The sequence below is a fragment of the Phaseolus vulgaris genome, chromosome 1, assembly GCF_051622355.1.
Source record: "Phaseolus vulgaris cultivar YP4 chromosome 1, ASM5162235v1, whole genome shotgun sequence".
Classification (NCBI taxonomy): Eukaryota; Viridiplantae; Streptophyta; class Magnoliopsida; order Fabales; family Fabaceae; genus Phaseolus; species Phaseolus vulgaris.
The window spans coordinates 48357997-48375772 of record NC_143498.1 but is presented as its reverse complement, the minus strand read 5'-3'; the positions used below and the strand labels follow the sequence as shown (position 1 = coordinate 48375772).

The window sequence follows — 17776 nt, the reverse complement described above, 5'->3', positions numbered from 1 at the left end:
AAGCCCTCAGGCCCTCTCACACCCTTTTGCGTCCTGTCACCTCCTCTCATCCGTGGATCCAAACAGGGGTGCACCCTCACTTCCGTCTGCGGGAACAGTGCACCCCCTATCCAAACAGACATTAAGTCTTTTCTGTGTATTTTTTAATTCTTTATTAAAATTTGTCAGTATAGTGGGTGTAATCTCAAACTTATTAAAAAAAAATATATTTTTAATATATATTTTAGTTTTTTTTAGTCGACAAGTAACAACAATCATTTTCTATCACATGACAAAAGTATTACTAAAAAAAATACAAAAAATATAGAGAAATTAGACTAAAACGCATATATTAATATGTAGACTATACTTTATAAAGAATTCTAATAACAGATTAGATGAAAGTCTATCATACCAATAAAAAAATTATCTATAATATATATTTTAGTTTAAAACATACTATTTTAATTTACTTTCATATATAAAATAACACATATAATTTTAACTCAATAAATTTTTAAAACATAATTAATCTAAAATTTTCTTTAAAATTTAAGATTAACAGTCGAATTTCATTATAAATATTTTATGTTACATGTGACTGTAGTGAACAATATTTATACTTTTAAATATTATTTTTTAAAGAATAATTTTCTCATGATTAATATCTAAAACACTGTTTTAATGAATGCGATTAGCCTTTGGAATATTTACCAGAATAAATATGTTTTTAATAAATTTGATAGATGCATACTTGTTTAATAATATTACTTTTGAAATCATTACTTGAAGAAGTTATGGTTGGATAGTTGATCATTTTTCCACAAAAGAAAGGTCAGCTAGAGTTGCTGAACCAGTCCTCCCACCTGTTGAACAAAATGCTGCAGATTTTCGCACAACAAAAGTGCGAATGTTCTAAGTCCTAACCGAGTTCTAACCTAAACTAAGACAAAGTCCAACTTCTATCTTTTCAGTGTTTGATTCATTCTTTATCTTTGCTTCCATTGCTACCATATTCATCCTTCATTATATATATCGGCATCCCACAAACCAACACATTGTACTCTCCAACACTTAATATTTCTGTTAACTTAACCACTACCACCAATTTCATCTGCATAATTTTCATTTCTTTCATCCATCACTACTCATTATACCAGGTTTTGGTACAACACTAGTTTCAAATTTTCAAACTGAGAACATGCAAACATTGCAAAGGGAAGGCATAGCTTCTGAATCACACGTCGCACACACTGGTGCACCTGCAGAATCAACTTCAACCAATTGGTACAACTTCAACTCCATTACTCCCAACTTGCCAGGACTGAGAAAGGGTAGCCATTATCATTCTTCTCACTGCACACCATATGCAACCACAAAGAAACGCGTGTTTCTGACTAAAAGGGCTTATTCAACCAGAACTCGTGGTCGATCTGGTGTCCTACAATCACTGTCTCGGAAACTTGGCCGATTCAAGATCCGAACAGTAACTGTACAAGAAATTGCGACCGAGCAAAGCAATCCAAACAAATGATTTTTTGATTTTTTTTTCTCCCCTTCATGAACCTGTAATCTGATGCAGAATTTCTTGGAAATCTAATTTGTATATCGAAAATAGAGTAATTGGCTATAAACAAGACAGGACTGTGCTAATACTAAAGATCTAATATAAGCCTATATCCTACTAATATTCTCAAACTAATCATGATTATATGTATAAATGTTTATGATAAATTATGAGATCAAACTATAAGAAAAGTGACTTATATATTCTGAGTGATATAATTGATTCAGTTCATGATTTTGTTGTCAAATGACATAACTTTAACTTTATGGGTGAAGTAAATGGGATTGTAATTTTGTGATAAGGATTTATTTCATTATCCAAGAAAAGGGGTGGAGTATTAATTGTTAATCTGCTATGAATGAAGAGAGGGATTAGCTAAACATTATGGCTGTTTCTTCCTGCACCTCCATGTATTCTCTTCCATAAATTTTCATATTTCCAAAAATAATCTTCTGTAATATTTTGGATTATATAATCTAGAAGTCTTTTTTTAAATTTGTAATGAATTACATAATCCAAAAGTTTTTTTTAAAATGTATGATTAGTTTACAGATTATGTAACCTAGAAGTTTTTTTTAGCTTTCGGATTACATAATTCAGAAGTCTTTTTTTAAATATATGTCCGAATTATATAATCTAGAAGTTACTTGACAAGATTAAAATAATATTTTCACAGTTATGTACGGAGATGTGAGGAAGAAACACTCAAACATTATATATAATGAAGCATGTGGGCCCACTGGCCTTAACTCTTTGAAGGGAGAGAAGACAAGGTGTGCCGTCGCACAGTGACAACTACAGTGCAATTTGTAATTCTGGATTGGATTTTGACAAACTTCTTTCTACTAAATATTTTATCACTAATTACTGGTTTTCGATAAAACAGTTGTAAATGTCTCTATAAAAAGTTTAAGCAACACTGAATTAAAATCATTTTTTTTTATCTTTAGTTGAGTACTTCTATAAACACAGTTGCAAGTTGTGATTATACATGTAAATCTTTATTGAGAGTGATGGCTTAAGGATTTACATTATTAAATTAATAAGTAAAAATTGTTTAAAACTATAATTACTCTTATAGTAATCTTCAAAGTTTAATTTTAATGTATTTAAAATTTCATCCATTTAATTTGAAAGTTTTTTTTATCAGCATGCAATTTGAAAGTATTCTATATTTTTTCACACGTTTCAAAAATGTTTTATAAGCGCCATTTGATAGCATTTTTTTGGACTAAAAGTGAATTATTTTAAAATTTATAGAAATAAAAAAATAAAGAGACTAGAATTAAAATTTACAAAAATCTAAAAGGATAAAAACATATTTACAAACTAATTTAAGAGTATAAAATAAACGTCTTTGATCATGGAAACGGTAGATCTTTAAGAAAAACAATTATATTCTTATCTAAAATACAAACCCTTGAAAATTAAAATTGGATAACAACATGAAAAATAAATAGGAAACATAATTATATTTTATAAAAGCACATGAATAAGTCACAATTAAGTCATACATCAATACTAAGTTTATTAAATTTACATTAATTAAATTAAATATTTTTAAAAAAATAAGCTTAATTTTTTATTAATTAGTTTATTTACAAATAAAAAAAATTAAGTTAATTAAATCTTTAATTATTCAAACTTAAATGATTACAAAATAATTTAAGCACTTGTAGGGGGCAACTTTGTGTGATTTTCGAAATATAAAAAATAAAAAATTGAGCTGGAGGGGACATGAACTGGAAAAGATGACACACATAATCATAACAACAGTGAATAATGGTGATAATTAACCTTTACGTTGTGCTTTAACCATTGCTTATTACCTAATCATCACACCATCCTATCTTCTGAAGAGTTTTCTAGCAACCCATGTATATGAAGTATCTTTGAATTCTATTACATAAAAAGAAAAATTATAAGTCTTACGTAACCTCTAAAAAGTTAAACATCCAAAATGTTATGTCTAACAACTGATGATAGTGATGGGTTTAAAGAGGGTAATAATATATGGAAGAGTATATGAGTCTCTTTCATTCATTGGTGCATATGAAAACATAGAAACAGGTTAGTATTTAATCAAGCAATGGATTATGGAGAGGAAATCTTAATCCTAACACAGTTAGTCTTGAACATGAAAGAAACGTAAGGTAAAAATGCCAACTTCTCTTCCTCTGATTGGATTCAATGTCTCATCCTCTCTATTAATTTGGTAACTAAATAAACTATTTGGAAGTGAATGAATGTTCTGATTATCAAAAGTTCTATAACTGTTTAAATGGCATAGCTTTCAAGACTCAAATCATCAACCATGAATGAGTTCTATTAGTTGTGTTTTTTATTTTCACAGCAACAATTTCTGAAAAGGGCCAGAACTTGTTTAGTATATCTATGCATTTTACTGCTGTTGAAGATATTTAACAAGTTTGATGGAAGACATTTTGTTGTTCAAAAGGGTGGGCTGTCAGGAGTCTTTGGTAGAGGAAAGTCTCCGGTTTGGCACTGTTATTAAGAACAGGGGAGTGGCTTAAGGGCAGGGGAGTTTGCAGAATCATTGCTGCAGCAGGACTATCTCTCTTCAGATTTATCCTGTATGAAGATGAATTCAAGTGATCTGTCTTAGTTGGATTAGAACATCAACAGGGTGAAATATGGAGTGAATTATGTAATGCAGTACTTTGGAATTATGCAGCATATTCTTATGAAGGACTGCTGCTGCAAATTATGCAGCAAAACACCTTCGTGCAGTTTCTTCCAATCTGCTGTTGTAATTGGCAAGTTATTCATATAATTGGTAGTTTTCTATAGAATTTTTGTTTAGGGCTGTATTTGGATGACAATCGGTGCAAATTGGTTGGTTTATTACCAATTATGCAGCATAGGAAGTATGCAGTATCTGCTAACTCTTGTATTTGATCTTTTTTAGCAGCTGGCTTTAAAAAAAACTGATGATAGTGATATTTTTATGCTGATTAAGCTACTCTATAAGAACTGTAATAAAGAAATAAACAGCTAAATGTACAAAAGGCGTAATCATAAAAAAAATGAAAACAAAGAGATAAAACTTCTAATTTCTACATCTAGTTTAAAAGATTAATATTACCACTTCTAAGTTAATGTTGGAGATTGTATATAAGTGAGTGTAAACCTCATTCATGAGCCGGTTTTATGGGATTGAGTTAAGTTTAAAGTCCACTTCGTAATATGGTATAAGAGTCATTTAAAGTTTATCTTAACGAGTGTTTGTTGAACCTATCGAGTCATCCGCTATTAGACCGTTATCGAATCACCCATAATATGTTATCCCACGCACGAGTCCTCACTCTCGACGTGTTGAGGTGTGTTGGAGATTGTATATAAGTGCATGCAAACCTCACTCCATGAACCGATTTTATGGAATTGAGTTAGACTTAAAATTCACTCCGTAATAGTTCATACCATTGTCAATTTTCTTCTTGTTCTCGCTGAAATAATTATTCTTTCATAATTCAGTATCCTTCATCGTCCATACATGAGGATAATAATTTTGTTTTAGTGCCAATAATAATAAATCATGTTTTTACTTTTACTCATTTAAATTTATTTCAAAAAAATTTATTAATATTAGCATTAACATAATTACGTTAATAAAAAGAGAGAAAACAAGTTTATTTAGTTATTATCTTAAATTTTTCACATAATAATCCAAGATTTCATCTAAATACATAATAATATTCCTTTCAAAAATTATTTCGTAAATAAATTTTTCTACTTTAACGTATAACCATCTGTTTTAGATGAAAAATAGATTTGTTTTCATAAAATAGTTAGCAATATACAATTTTCAACTCATTATTATTAAATATAATTTTTAAAATAGTGTATAACTCTGGGTTCATACAAACAATGATTCACATTAATCATCAAACATAAATTTTCAGGCAAACATATAATTATATAGAATGAAACATAATTAAAAGAATAAAAAAAGGTTAAGTGAAATAAGAAATACATTATATGACAAATTTTATTCCATTTATAAGTGGGTGGGGAACGAAGTCAGTATATGTATTCATGCGTTCTAACATATGTCAAATAATTCTATTTATAATGTGACATTTAATTAACAGATAAAGGGAAATCTTAAAAATAAAATAAAAAAATACAATAACTTCTATTAAGGTGATGTTTCATAATAAAATTGTACATGGTGAGGAAATTTCTTTGGCAGCTAGTCTAATATGAATATAAGATTGTAAGATAAAGCTAATCTTTAAATGATAACGAATACAAGGTTAAAAAATTATAAATTTTGGTTTATTGGCTGTATTTTTACTATGATTCTCAAGGAGGACGAATGCAACAACTTAATTAAAGAAGACAAAAGCACATGAGTCATTTAGTGGAGATGTTACTATTATCGAGCGAAAACCAGAACACACATGCTAATTTAAAAATTATTTATCAATAATAAAAATTAATTTAGAAACCAATAATTATTTTAGTTTCTAAAATAGTATTAATTTAGTTACTATAACAACTAATTATTTTTTGTCACTAAATTTGATTTCTATTCAATGATTTTCTTGTAGTGATAGAACTTGTTGAAGCTCCTAATTATAATGTTTGATTGAAAATGAACTCATAATATCATAGCATTGCAACTAGATACAAGGGGTTCATAAAGGGGGTTGATTGAGATTACAATTGCATATCCATTTTTTATAATTGTTCATAGGGTGTAACTCATACTAGATTTCTGAATTTTGGGGAAGGAAAATTTGAATAAAGAGAATAACAAAATTTTATGTGCATCTTTCTTCTTATATTATAGGTTGAATTCTTAATTTGTTACATCTAATCATTGTTGCTCAAAATAATTCATATTCTTCTCAAGTTCTCGAGAAATAATTTATTACCTTATACTTCTCCAAATTTATCATTTTCTCTCAATTTCTATTGAATGGATGAACTTCATTAATTCTTTGTAACATATTTTTTCATTAAGTTTTTTACATTTAGAAAATTTATGATATTATAGTAAACTTGACAATTCTATAGTGATTTAGTTAAGTGCATAACTCTACTAATTACTTTATTGACGATATTAATATGACAAAGGTTTATGATTTATGTCATATTAAAATATAGTTCTTTTGCGGTTTCAAATTTAAAACCTCCAAAAACTACCACTACATGAAAATCGTGAAATAGAAACTAATTTTTAAAAATAAAAAATAATTAGATGTTATAGTGACTAAATTAGAGACTAAAAAAAATGCAATTTCTAAATTAGTTTCTATTATTGTTAGGGATGGCAAAGCGGGCCAATGCGGCCCGCACTTGACCCACAAAAGTGCAACCCGCCCCGCAAAGTTATTGCGGGTTAGAATTCCCGACCCGCCCCGCATAAGAGCTGGCCCACGGGTTTGTGGGCCAGCCCACGATTTTTTTTTAAAATTAAATATTTATTTTTAAATTTTGTTCTTAAAAAATTGTCAAATTAAACCTATATATTACTATCAAATCCAATTTTTTTTCCTTCCTTTTCAAACATAGTCAAACATCAAAAAATTAAACATTAAGATAAATATCAAATATCACTATTCTTCTACTTCCAAAACATTAAACATACCTAATTCCAAAACATTAAACATAAACATAAACATTAATTAAAAAACATTAAACATAAACATTATTGACATTGTTCCATTTCAATAACATTGGATGTCGCCTTAGAAGAACTTTCATTCATTTTTTCATAATTATAATCTTCTCCGTCATCTGCACACATTAAAACAATGACATTTTTTTTTCTTCCTTTTCAAACATAGTCAAACATAAAAAAATTAAACATTAAGATAAATATCAAATATCATTATTCTTCTACTTCCAAAACATTGAACATACCTAATTCCAAAACATTAAACATAAACATAAACATTAATTAAAAAACATTAAACATAAACATAAACATTAATTAAAAAACATTAAACATAAACATTATTGACATTGTTCCATTTCAATAACATTGGATGTCGCCTTAGAAGAACTTTCATTCATTTTTTCATAATTATAATCTTTTCCGTCATCTGCACACATTAAAACAATGACATTTTTTTTTCTTGCGGGTTAGCGGGCCAGCCCGCCCCACCCCGCTGCTGGCCCGCGCGGGCCACGGGCTAATGCGGGGCAGGCTAATGCGGGTTAGCGGGTTGAAAAGGTTAGCCCGTCCCGCGTTTTTTACATGCGGGTCGCGGGTCGCGGGCCAGCCCGCATGGCCCGCCTCGCTTTGCCATCCCTAATTATTGTTAAATAGTTTCTAAATTGGTAGCTAATTAACTACCAAGATGATTTTAACTACTAATTATTTAGATTTTAAATTTGGTAGCAAAAACTTTAGTTGTTAATTAAATACCAATTTAGAAACCATTTAACAATAATAAAAACTAATTATTTTTTTTTAAAATTTAATTTCTATTATTGTACATTTTTACTTTGTATAAACTTAACTATCTTTTAGACAACCACCAACGGTGCCAGAGAGAATCCAGCCCTAGAAAAAAAGAAAGCAAAGTTAGAATGAATTCATCAAAAACTTTTGTTGCCATACATCATTTTTTTTTACTTTATAAACACAAACGCTTTGCGTTTTAATTTATTATTCACATCATCTCATTATTACTTTTCCATCTTATGTCACTTCATTTGAATTGACGAAAAAGTAAGATGTATATACATTTAAAATTTATATAATAAAATTTTTAAAATTGAAAGTTTAACGGTAAAATTCAAAAAACTGAAAGATCAATAATAAAATTCAGAAAAATAAAAGTTTTAATGGTAAAATATAGTTAAAATTTAACGAATACTTATTTTCCAATGATCAAATCATTGATAAGTTTAGAGTGAATTGATAGCTAGACAATTTTATATATATATATATACCATTTTCTTTAAATATGTTGTTAGTTTAATTATTATGGATGATTAATTATTCATCTTATGTCAAGAAGTAGAGATAAAATTTTGCAAAAATCTAAAGATATTTAGGTTATTTGTAATGCTCTAGACTTTCTTAGGAGGTTATGTTAACAACATAAGTATGATATTTGTAATGTATAAGGTTTGAGCATCTCTAAAATCTCCATATTTATTTATTATTTTTGTTGATTACAAAATATATATATATATATATATATATATATATAATTTTGAAATTTTCTTCGTAATATAAATTAAAAATTCAATTATAAAAATTGTAAAAATTAAGATACACAAGATTACTTAGTAATTTACATAAGAGTTTCTAGATAACCAAATTCGAAACCATTAATAAATCCCTTCACCGTACCCACCTGAAACTCTCAAAATCGACTGTGATTTTGCTGCATCTGCTTGCGTTTCTAGCATCCTACAGGGTATAGTTACGAACTTTGGCGCAAAAAATATTTACTATACACTCTTTTTGTATTTTTTATTTTTTATCATAACAAATCTATGATATTCTATCTCTTTTATTTCCTCTCATTTCTCACATGTATGTTTATCATTATTCTTGCAAGAATTGGTGCGTGTTTCTTTTGATAGTACCTGAATTTGGTGCGCTTCAAAAACATGCACAAACATATAGTCAAACATTTTAATATATACACGCATGCATGACTTCAAAACCAATACCGATCTAGGGAAGGTAAGGTGTCAATGTCACAAAAATATGCTCAATGGTATATGTTTTCACGTTGAATAAACTATGGAATAAAATTATATATTATCTTTTTACACGATTTTAATGTATATTTTTTTACATCATTCACTTTATTTGAAGCCTGTCTTTCTTCCTGTTTTTGATACATTTCTTTCAATTTTCATATCTTACACAGTAATTTTTTTTCTCCCTTAAAAATGTTCTTGAGAAAATGAAACGTCAACAAAAGGGTAATTAAGGTGGACCACATGTTAGATGGTTGAGTTTGAAACAGCCTCCAAGAAGCTAGAGTTTTCCTACATCATTTTGTAATCTCAATAAAATAGTAGGCTGAAACATGATTAGGATAACAGCACTCATTAATTCCATGAAGTAATAATCAATTCTGAATGATTAAGCCTTCCCACCACTTGCTCCCTTTTCTTTACCAAACTAGCTACCTGATATGGTTTCTCATTTTCTGTTCATTCTTTTTTTAATCAAAACCCCACGGAGAGAATTAAGGCAGGGAAACACTAAAGCCTCCCAATGAATTAATACTCCAATTTCTTTCCTCTTTCAACCTGAGTATGTCTTCAGACTAGTTTCTGATTAGGATGCGAATCTTATTTAGCTATATAAAAATTATACAGAGTTCATCAAAGCAGCTTACAATGTGTCTCCTACAAGTTAAGCAAATTTGTTTAATTGACCCGAAAGAAAAGCTGCAAATATACCAGCTGAGGATTAAGATAACATATTAGTAACCAAAAAAAGATTATTTAATTAACATGTTACATAAACATTACATACATAGATTTGAGGTGCAACAGCAGCAAACCTCACTATAACTAGAAGGTGGTACTGTACACAAGGTAAAAAGAAAAACCAAATGGAAAGAGACGAAGAAAGATGAACTTTCCACACACACTACCTTTCCTGGTGTCTAAGCAAACTGTGGATGTAAGGCTTCATAATTCATTATTACATCTTACTTACCTTCCCTTATTATTATTATTATTAGTATAAAAGGTTTTTTTTATCATCTCATGGATAGTAACTAGTAAGGGAACCCCCAGAGGTTAGGATTTTCATCCATGTAGTCATAGTCTGTAGCAGCAAAATTGTCAAAACGAGGAGGGCTGAGTAGCATTCCTTCAGCCATATTAACCAGAATATTCGGCATATCAAAGATCAAATCCTCATCCACAAAGTGGTTTAAGTTTCCCTCTGAAAACTCTTGTGCCATTGAAACCGAAACATTCCCTCCTCGGCTTCCTTCACTTAGTGCATCATTAGCTGCTCCGACAGCGGCTGCAGCACTGGCCGCAGCCATCTGAATGTCACGAGCAGCCGATGAAGCAGGAACGGGAAGAGAAGAGGCGGAGTTAGGGAAGTTGAGTTCAGCATCCTTCCCCTTAAGAGCAAGCGCTGCGACGTCATAGGCAATAGCAGCCATTTCAGGGGTGGTAAATGTCCCTAACCAAATCCTGTTAGGTTTTCTGGGCTCACGGATTTCAGAAACCCATTTTCCGCTACTCCTACGCCTCACTCCGCGGTACACAGGGTGGCGCCCTGTGTTCCCGTTAGAGGCTCCGCTGCTTGATGTAGCGTTGGTGGAACGCATGGTGGTGATGTGAAGGAAAATGGTGTGTAGTATTTGGAGAAATTAGTGTGGACTAAGGGATATCTGAGGTGAAGGTGGAAGAAGTTGGATGATGGCAGTTGGCAGTTGAGGGGAGCCATTTATTGGGGTTAGAATTGCGATGGCTGGAGAAGGAGTTCTGAGATGAAAGTGCAAACCAGTTGTTGCTGAACTACGGTGTGTGAAGGATTGGGGTGTAAGCCAGCTTGGTGTTGGATAACTGGGTTGGAGTTGGAGAGCGTGTTCTGTATAATAGCAAATTTATAAAATTAAAACAAAATTAAAAATGAAAAGGGTATTAGCTGCTTGCTGCTCCCCTTAAAACCACGTCAAAATTATCAACAGTGATATTGCACTTTGTCTGTCAATCGATATATATGCACATCACTAACCACCATTCTTGGTTTTTTCAACAGGGATTTTGATATCTTGGAGAGAACGTCAAATTTCCATCTTATTATTATTATTATTATTATTCTACAACACATATATAACACTGCTGACGTGATTTTCTCAGTGGCTATATTTTATCAGAAGAGTTTTTGGTTTTCTTTTCTTAGTTACCCTTCGTTTATTTTGTTCCACAAATTAGGTAGGGTTTCTCCTGCTGCTGCATTGGTATCAGAATTTGGAAGGTTTTACGTAGTTTTTCTCCATCAGCACATGTTTGAGAACAAATTTTACCTTTTTACTATGCTATGCTATATATATGCTGCCAAGTCCGTTTGTTGTCTTACAAATAAAGCCTGCAGATGTATCACTGCTTGAACCTGACTATGCATGTACTGTATGATCTAAAATTCTAAATTAGAATAAGATAAGAGTTTGGTAGTTTTAACTATTTCCACTAGCCAAAGAGACAATGTTAGGTCATGGATAACTTTATTTTGGGTTGTCTACTTACCCCCAAGTGAAAATATAAAAGCAATTCTTGATGAGGCTTTGAGGGTGTAGATGGCGCATAAAATAGGTTTAAATTTAGGGGTTGAAGGGCTTTTGTTGCGTCTGAAGTTTTAGACACATAAAAGAACTAGTATAGAGTGATTCATAGATTCGTGAAATCACTAAGAAGAAGTGTGCTGCTATCGAAAATTTAAGGGAAAGTAAGTGATAAATAAAAAAATTAATACACTCATCTCTTTGCATTTATCTCTTTCCTATCAGAATTCAGTCTAGAAGGAGGCCAGGATAAGAAATAAAAGACTCTCCCACTTTATTGATTCACAGTGTTGGAAATCCAACCAGGCTTTCATTATCACTAATTATTTTGTTTTTCTTTCGTTATAAGCCAGGTTGAAGCCCGTAACATGTTTACCACACATAATATTTAGTAAACTTTTAGAGAAAATGATAAAATTGCTGGATTTAATAAATATCTTAATAAAATATCATTTAATCGATACTGTAAAATGTTTTAAATCCACAGTTCATGCCGGTTAAATCCATAGTTTCATCGATAAATATTCTTAAATTTTGCATATATATGTAGCTTGGTCAATTAATGAGCTGCCTAAAAACAGTGGCATGAGTACATCTAATTTAGCTCTTGTCTATTTTTCCTATTTAACATGACTAGTTTTGACAACTATCACTCTTTCATTATATTCTTTCAACGCTGAAAGTTGAAGTTTCGAACAGAAGTTAACTTGAGACGTAGCAACTACCAATGAATTGATTGAGAAGACACACACATATAATAAGATCAGATATGTGGAGAAATTAAAGTTGAAGTTTCGCTATTAAAAACAACTCAAGCAAACTATAATCAATATTAGTTAAATGACATATAAATGTCATTCTAAAGAATTTGATGACTTGAACCAGTCCGTATCAGTTATCTTAAATATAAATTGGTGTTTGCCAAACCCTGACCTCTTTATATATGTTTCCAATGGTTGGTTACCAGAATGAGTTATATAAACCATCAAAACTGTGTAATTACATGTATGCTTCTTTTATATATAGTGTTACTAGCTACCTAAACTGAAGACGATACTTTTTTTCTTTTTTTTTCTATAGTATGCTCTATTTTTTCGGTTTTATAAAACACATAACAAAACTAATGTTGTTGGATATGTGATCTGAGGTACTCCATTTCAGCATTACGAATATTCCGTTTGTTTATCTTGATTTGTTTATTGGGGAAAATGCTTCTAAAGCTTATTTTAGGGATCCGAAGATTACAAAGATTAAGAAGAGATTATCAACCTAAAAAGGTACAAATCTATCCTTTGACGGGTGTGTTTGCTTGATTCATTTTGTATTGAATGTTATTCCTTTGTATTATCTTTGGTTCTTCAAAGTCCCATCCTCTATATGTAAAAAGATTACAATGCTTCAACCCAATTTTTTGTGGGGTTGGGATTCTGAGAGAAGGAAAAATGCTTGGATTAAATGGGATAATATATGCAAACCTAAAGTGGAAGGAGGGTTAGACATCATGCAATTAGATTCTTTCAACAAAGCTTTACTTGGAAAATGGAAATGGAGACTTGGGTCTCTTGAGAACGGTTTATGGAAAGATATTCTTGTCTCTAAATATGGCTCATGGAGGAATCTATTTGAATCTAGAACCTTAAGGCATGGATCTAGATGGTGGTGTGACTTAAACAAAGCGTGTAAGGATGGGCAGAGTATCAATTGGTTTGATTCTAATATGGAATGGGAAGTAAGGTCCGGTGAAAAAGTCAAGTTGTGGGAAGATGTTTGGGTGGATAATTGTCAACTAAAAGTCAGATTTTCAAGGTTTTTTAATAGTTCCCTCATCATTTACAGTCCCTTGCGTTGCTTTGGCAAATGACATAAAGACATATGTAGTTGGGAAGTCAAGTGGATAAGAGAATGGTTTGAGTGGGAGAAGGCCTAAGTAGAAGAATTCATGTCTATGCTGGAAGGTCAAACCTTGAAATCAGGTCGCGACAACAAATGGTTATGGAGAGATCCGCAAACCTGTAAGTATTATACCAAAAATATGTGTATGAAATCCTTTATAGTTCTACCCATGTGCTTCTAAATCTGGTTATGAGTGTGGATTGCAGTCGTAGGCGAACAGTGGAAACAAAGGAATAAGAATATTTACAAAAATGGAAGAATAGACCATCATGATATTTTCACGATGGCACAACTGAAGGTTTGGTCTTGGGTAACTGCGAAGGTAAGATTAACATGTTTTTCTTACTCTGATTGGTGTTTCGAACCACTTGTCTATATGAGGTCTACTAAAATTAACAAAGGTTAAATGTGCGAGTGGTAAAACATAGGTAAGGTTAGTGAGCTCGACCTCTTTAAATTTCAGCATAATGAAATTATTTGATTCAATGTAATAATTAGTCCACTTTTTATATTCTCAAAATCTTCAACATTATAAAATAAATAAATAAAAAAACAAATAACTCACCCTTGTCTTGTACTAGCTTAAAAAGAAAAATCTTTCAAATACAATATTAACAAATGTGTAACCTGATAAAGTCAACAAACTCTTCTTATAATAAATTTTAAATGACTCTCATACTATACTAAAAAGTAAAATATAAAATTTAACTCAACCTTATAAACTCTAAATGCACTCCCTTATAATTATAAAATATCATTATCTCGATGTAGGATCTTCCACTTACATACTAATTTAAAATATTTCAACTTATATTATCAACGGAGATTATACATAACCCTATAATAACGAGTTTTCCAACATTTATAAAAGAATAGTACCTCAAATAGTATTGTACCAATTTAAGCTATTTTTCTACATATCAATTCTAAAAAGTGAGTAAGAAAATTATAATTCATATGCAATAAAATAAATTTAATTATATATTAATATATTTATAAAATAAACTTTTAAAATAATTTATTATAAAAAATAACTTTTTAAAAGTTAAATTAAAGTTTAAATAAATTTTAAACTAATATAAAATTTATTATAATTTTTTTATATATAAGTTTTAAAAGAAATTATTTTATTTTTTAAAACTAATTAGTTTTATTTATGTATTATTTTAGTATTAGTTTTAGTTATTTATTTATAAAATAGATTGATCATTAATAAAATTAATAATATTAGAAAACTTAATTTATTAAATAAAATTGCATAACGTATATAAATATAATGTTATTTTTATAATATATGTTTAGAAAGATAATCCATTATGCTATAAATATTATTGATTATATAAATATTTCTTTACATTCTGAAGAAAAAAATTAATGTTTTTTCTTAAATCTTTATTACATTTTCAGCTTCACAATAAATCTCTGTTTTTCTATTGGTAAGTAGGCTCTATCTTCTGTCTGAACCAGAGGAGTGTCCCTTTCTGTACTCCACAATGGAGCATATGGCAATGGGTCTAAGTACATGCACTTTAAAAAAATAAAAATTAAAAATTATCAATGGATATTATCACTTCCTTGACCAATCATACATTGCAAAACGTACCAACTTGTAGCCAATTACTAAACAACAGTGTACATTCACTAGACTTTGCCTAAATAGAAAGTTGGAAAAAAATTGGATTAGAGGGTGTAATTGTGATTTTGAGTTTTTAATTATTATTATTATTATTATTATTATTATTATTATTATTATTATTATTATTATTATTATTGCAACTTTAATGTTTTCACAATTTCATTTTTCAATTGCAAACTCTAATCAGAAATAATAATTCCTATGTGGTGGAGTTAGAGGTGGAGATGTAAAATGAAATAAATCACTCATCACTTACACTATGTCCTCCATTATTGGCTCAAGTCAAAGTAAATGTTCACAGAAACTCCAATCCTTTGACTTTTCAAGACATAAGGGTTAGAGACCACATATTTCTATAATTCTTGAAAAATTTATTTTTTCGTGTTTATTTATATTTTTTCTGGTATACATTCATTCATATATTTTTTTCTTTCTGTTTCTTTAATCCTATTATTTTTATGTAAAAGAAAATTTAATAAGATAATAGGGTGAGTTATTTAACAATTTCCCTTGTTTTTAATTTATAAATAGTTTAAAAAAAACTGTCAGTGTCATACAGACTTCAACATTTGCTATAATAGGTTGTTCTGTTGGCAGTGGACATTTAAAATTTTTTAAAATTCTTAAATACTTTGTCTAGATAAATTAACTCAAAAAATTTAAATATAAAAAATCTCAATTTAGATAGAGTAATTTCATTTTTCCAATACCAAAATATATATATATATATATATATATATATTAGTTTTAAATATTTAATGTAAAAACTATAAATGAGAAAGATAAGTACCAAGAACTTTAGATTTATACTTTATATAAATTTTATACTTATATAATTTTAAAAAGATTAAAATATTGGCATAAATTTCTAAAATTTTTAAAAAAATTTAAACATACAAACAACATATTCTACCATGAAACATTTTATTTTTTAAAATGAAATTAATTTCTAAAATTTACTTATCTAAATCCAAGATAATGGAATTATTTGTATATATGTAGCTGTATGACATTTTTGAAACAATAAAAAATTTGATTCCATGAAACATTGTTTCACCAACCAACAAGAGGAACAGCAAATTTGTAAGATATTGCAATTGGATAGGGTTATGGATACGATGTTTCCTTGTGTGTTTATGTGTACGGATGTTTCTTATTTCAACATAAACAAAAAGGTCATTCATATGAATCTTTAGATAGATGACATAAGCAGGTATGGCCTAAGGTCACTCAACTCTTTATCTTTATTTTAGGCATAAAACTATTATTAATTACTTTTTTTCTGTAACTAAGAATGATGGAGGTTAACTAAAACATTTAGTTTTAATTAGAAATACGGATTTTTAGTTGAGTTTTTTTTAAGTATTTTACTGATTATACACTTTTTTTTATGTTCATCCCTATGTATCTGAGTCATAATTTAATTTTTTAAATATAAAATATTAGTTTTTCAGTCAATTTTTATTATTTTAATTATTATAATAATACGAGAAAAAGAAAATATTACTATAGTAAATATTTATTATTATTTAATATTATGTCTAAATTTGCAATCACTGCGTAATAAAATTATATATATATATATATATATATATATATATATATATATATATATTATAGCTAGACGGGCTGGGCTGTTGCTAACTCACTAGGCCCATATATTTTACTTCTAAAGAAATGTTCTTCTTTAATGCAAATCAAAAGGCAATTATTAGCAAAACCAAGAGACCCAAATCACCAACGATAAGTGTAAGGATCTGTTTGGATGAAGGAGGGAAAGTCTCAGATTTTGAGGAGAGAAGGAAAATGATAGTGTTACAACTTCAAGATTTGTATACAACCATGTGATACTATTATAAATAAATATATATTAAAGGATAAAATTGTAATTAAATGATATAAAAAAGTATTAAAATGATATTATTGGAAGTTGTAATGTGGTTGTATAAAAAAATGGGATTGTTCATATATCATTATTCTTTTGAGAAAGTGAATATGTTTGGATGAAGGAGGGAAAGTGTGAGATTTTGAAAAAGTGGATGTGTGAGGATTTGAGAAGAAAGTGTAAAGAAAGTGGATGTGTTTGAATTGGTTATGTTAAAGTGAATTTGTGATAAAAGTTTATTGAAGTTTGTAAGTGATCTTATGATTGTGGGAGTATATTGATTTTTTGTAAAGGTGTAAAATATAAGATTACAAATTTGTTTTCATCTTTAAAATAAATAGAATAATCAAATATTATATATTTTTGTGTAGATTTATTGGATGACTTAAAATTATGTAAGTTATTTATGATATCATTGAATAATTAATTTTAAAAAAATACAAGTTACTTGAGGAAAAATAATTTACATGTAAAATTACGGTGTTGGTTAAATTTATGTAATATACGTAAAAAGAGTAAAATTAGAAAAATCACAATAATGAACTAGCTTTCCGTACTTTCTC

At 29.2% G+C, this 17776-nt stretch overlaps 1 protein-coding gene across 1 annotated transcript; it reads right to left on the bottom strand.

Moving 5' to 3' along the window:
* Positions 1-9975: 9975 nt before the first annotated feature.
* Positions 9976-11100, bottom strand: HRD (Integrase-type DNA-binding superfamily protein). Its single transcript, XM_068619291.2, has one exon. It carries the CDS (start codon positions 10840-10842, stop codon positions 10276-10278), a length of 567 nt encoding a protein of 188 aa, XP_068475392.1. The 5' UTR covers positions 10843-11100; the 3' UTR covers positions 9976-10275.
* Positions 11101-17776: the final 6676 nt, after the last annotated feature.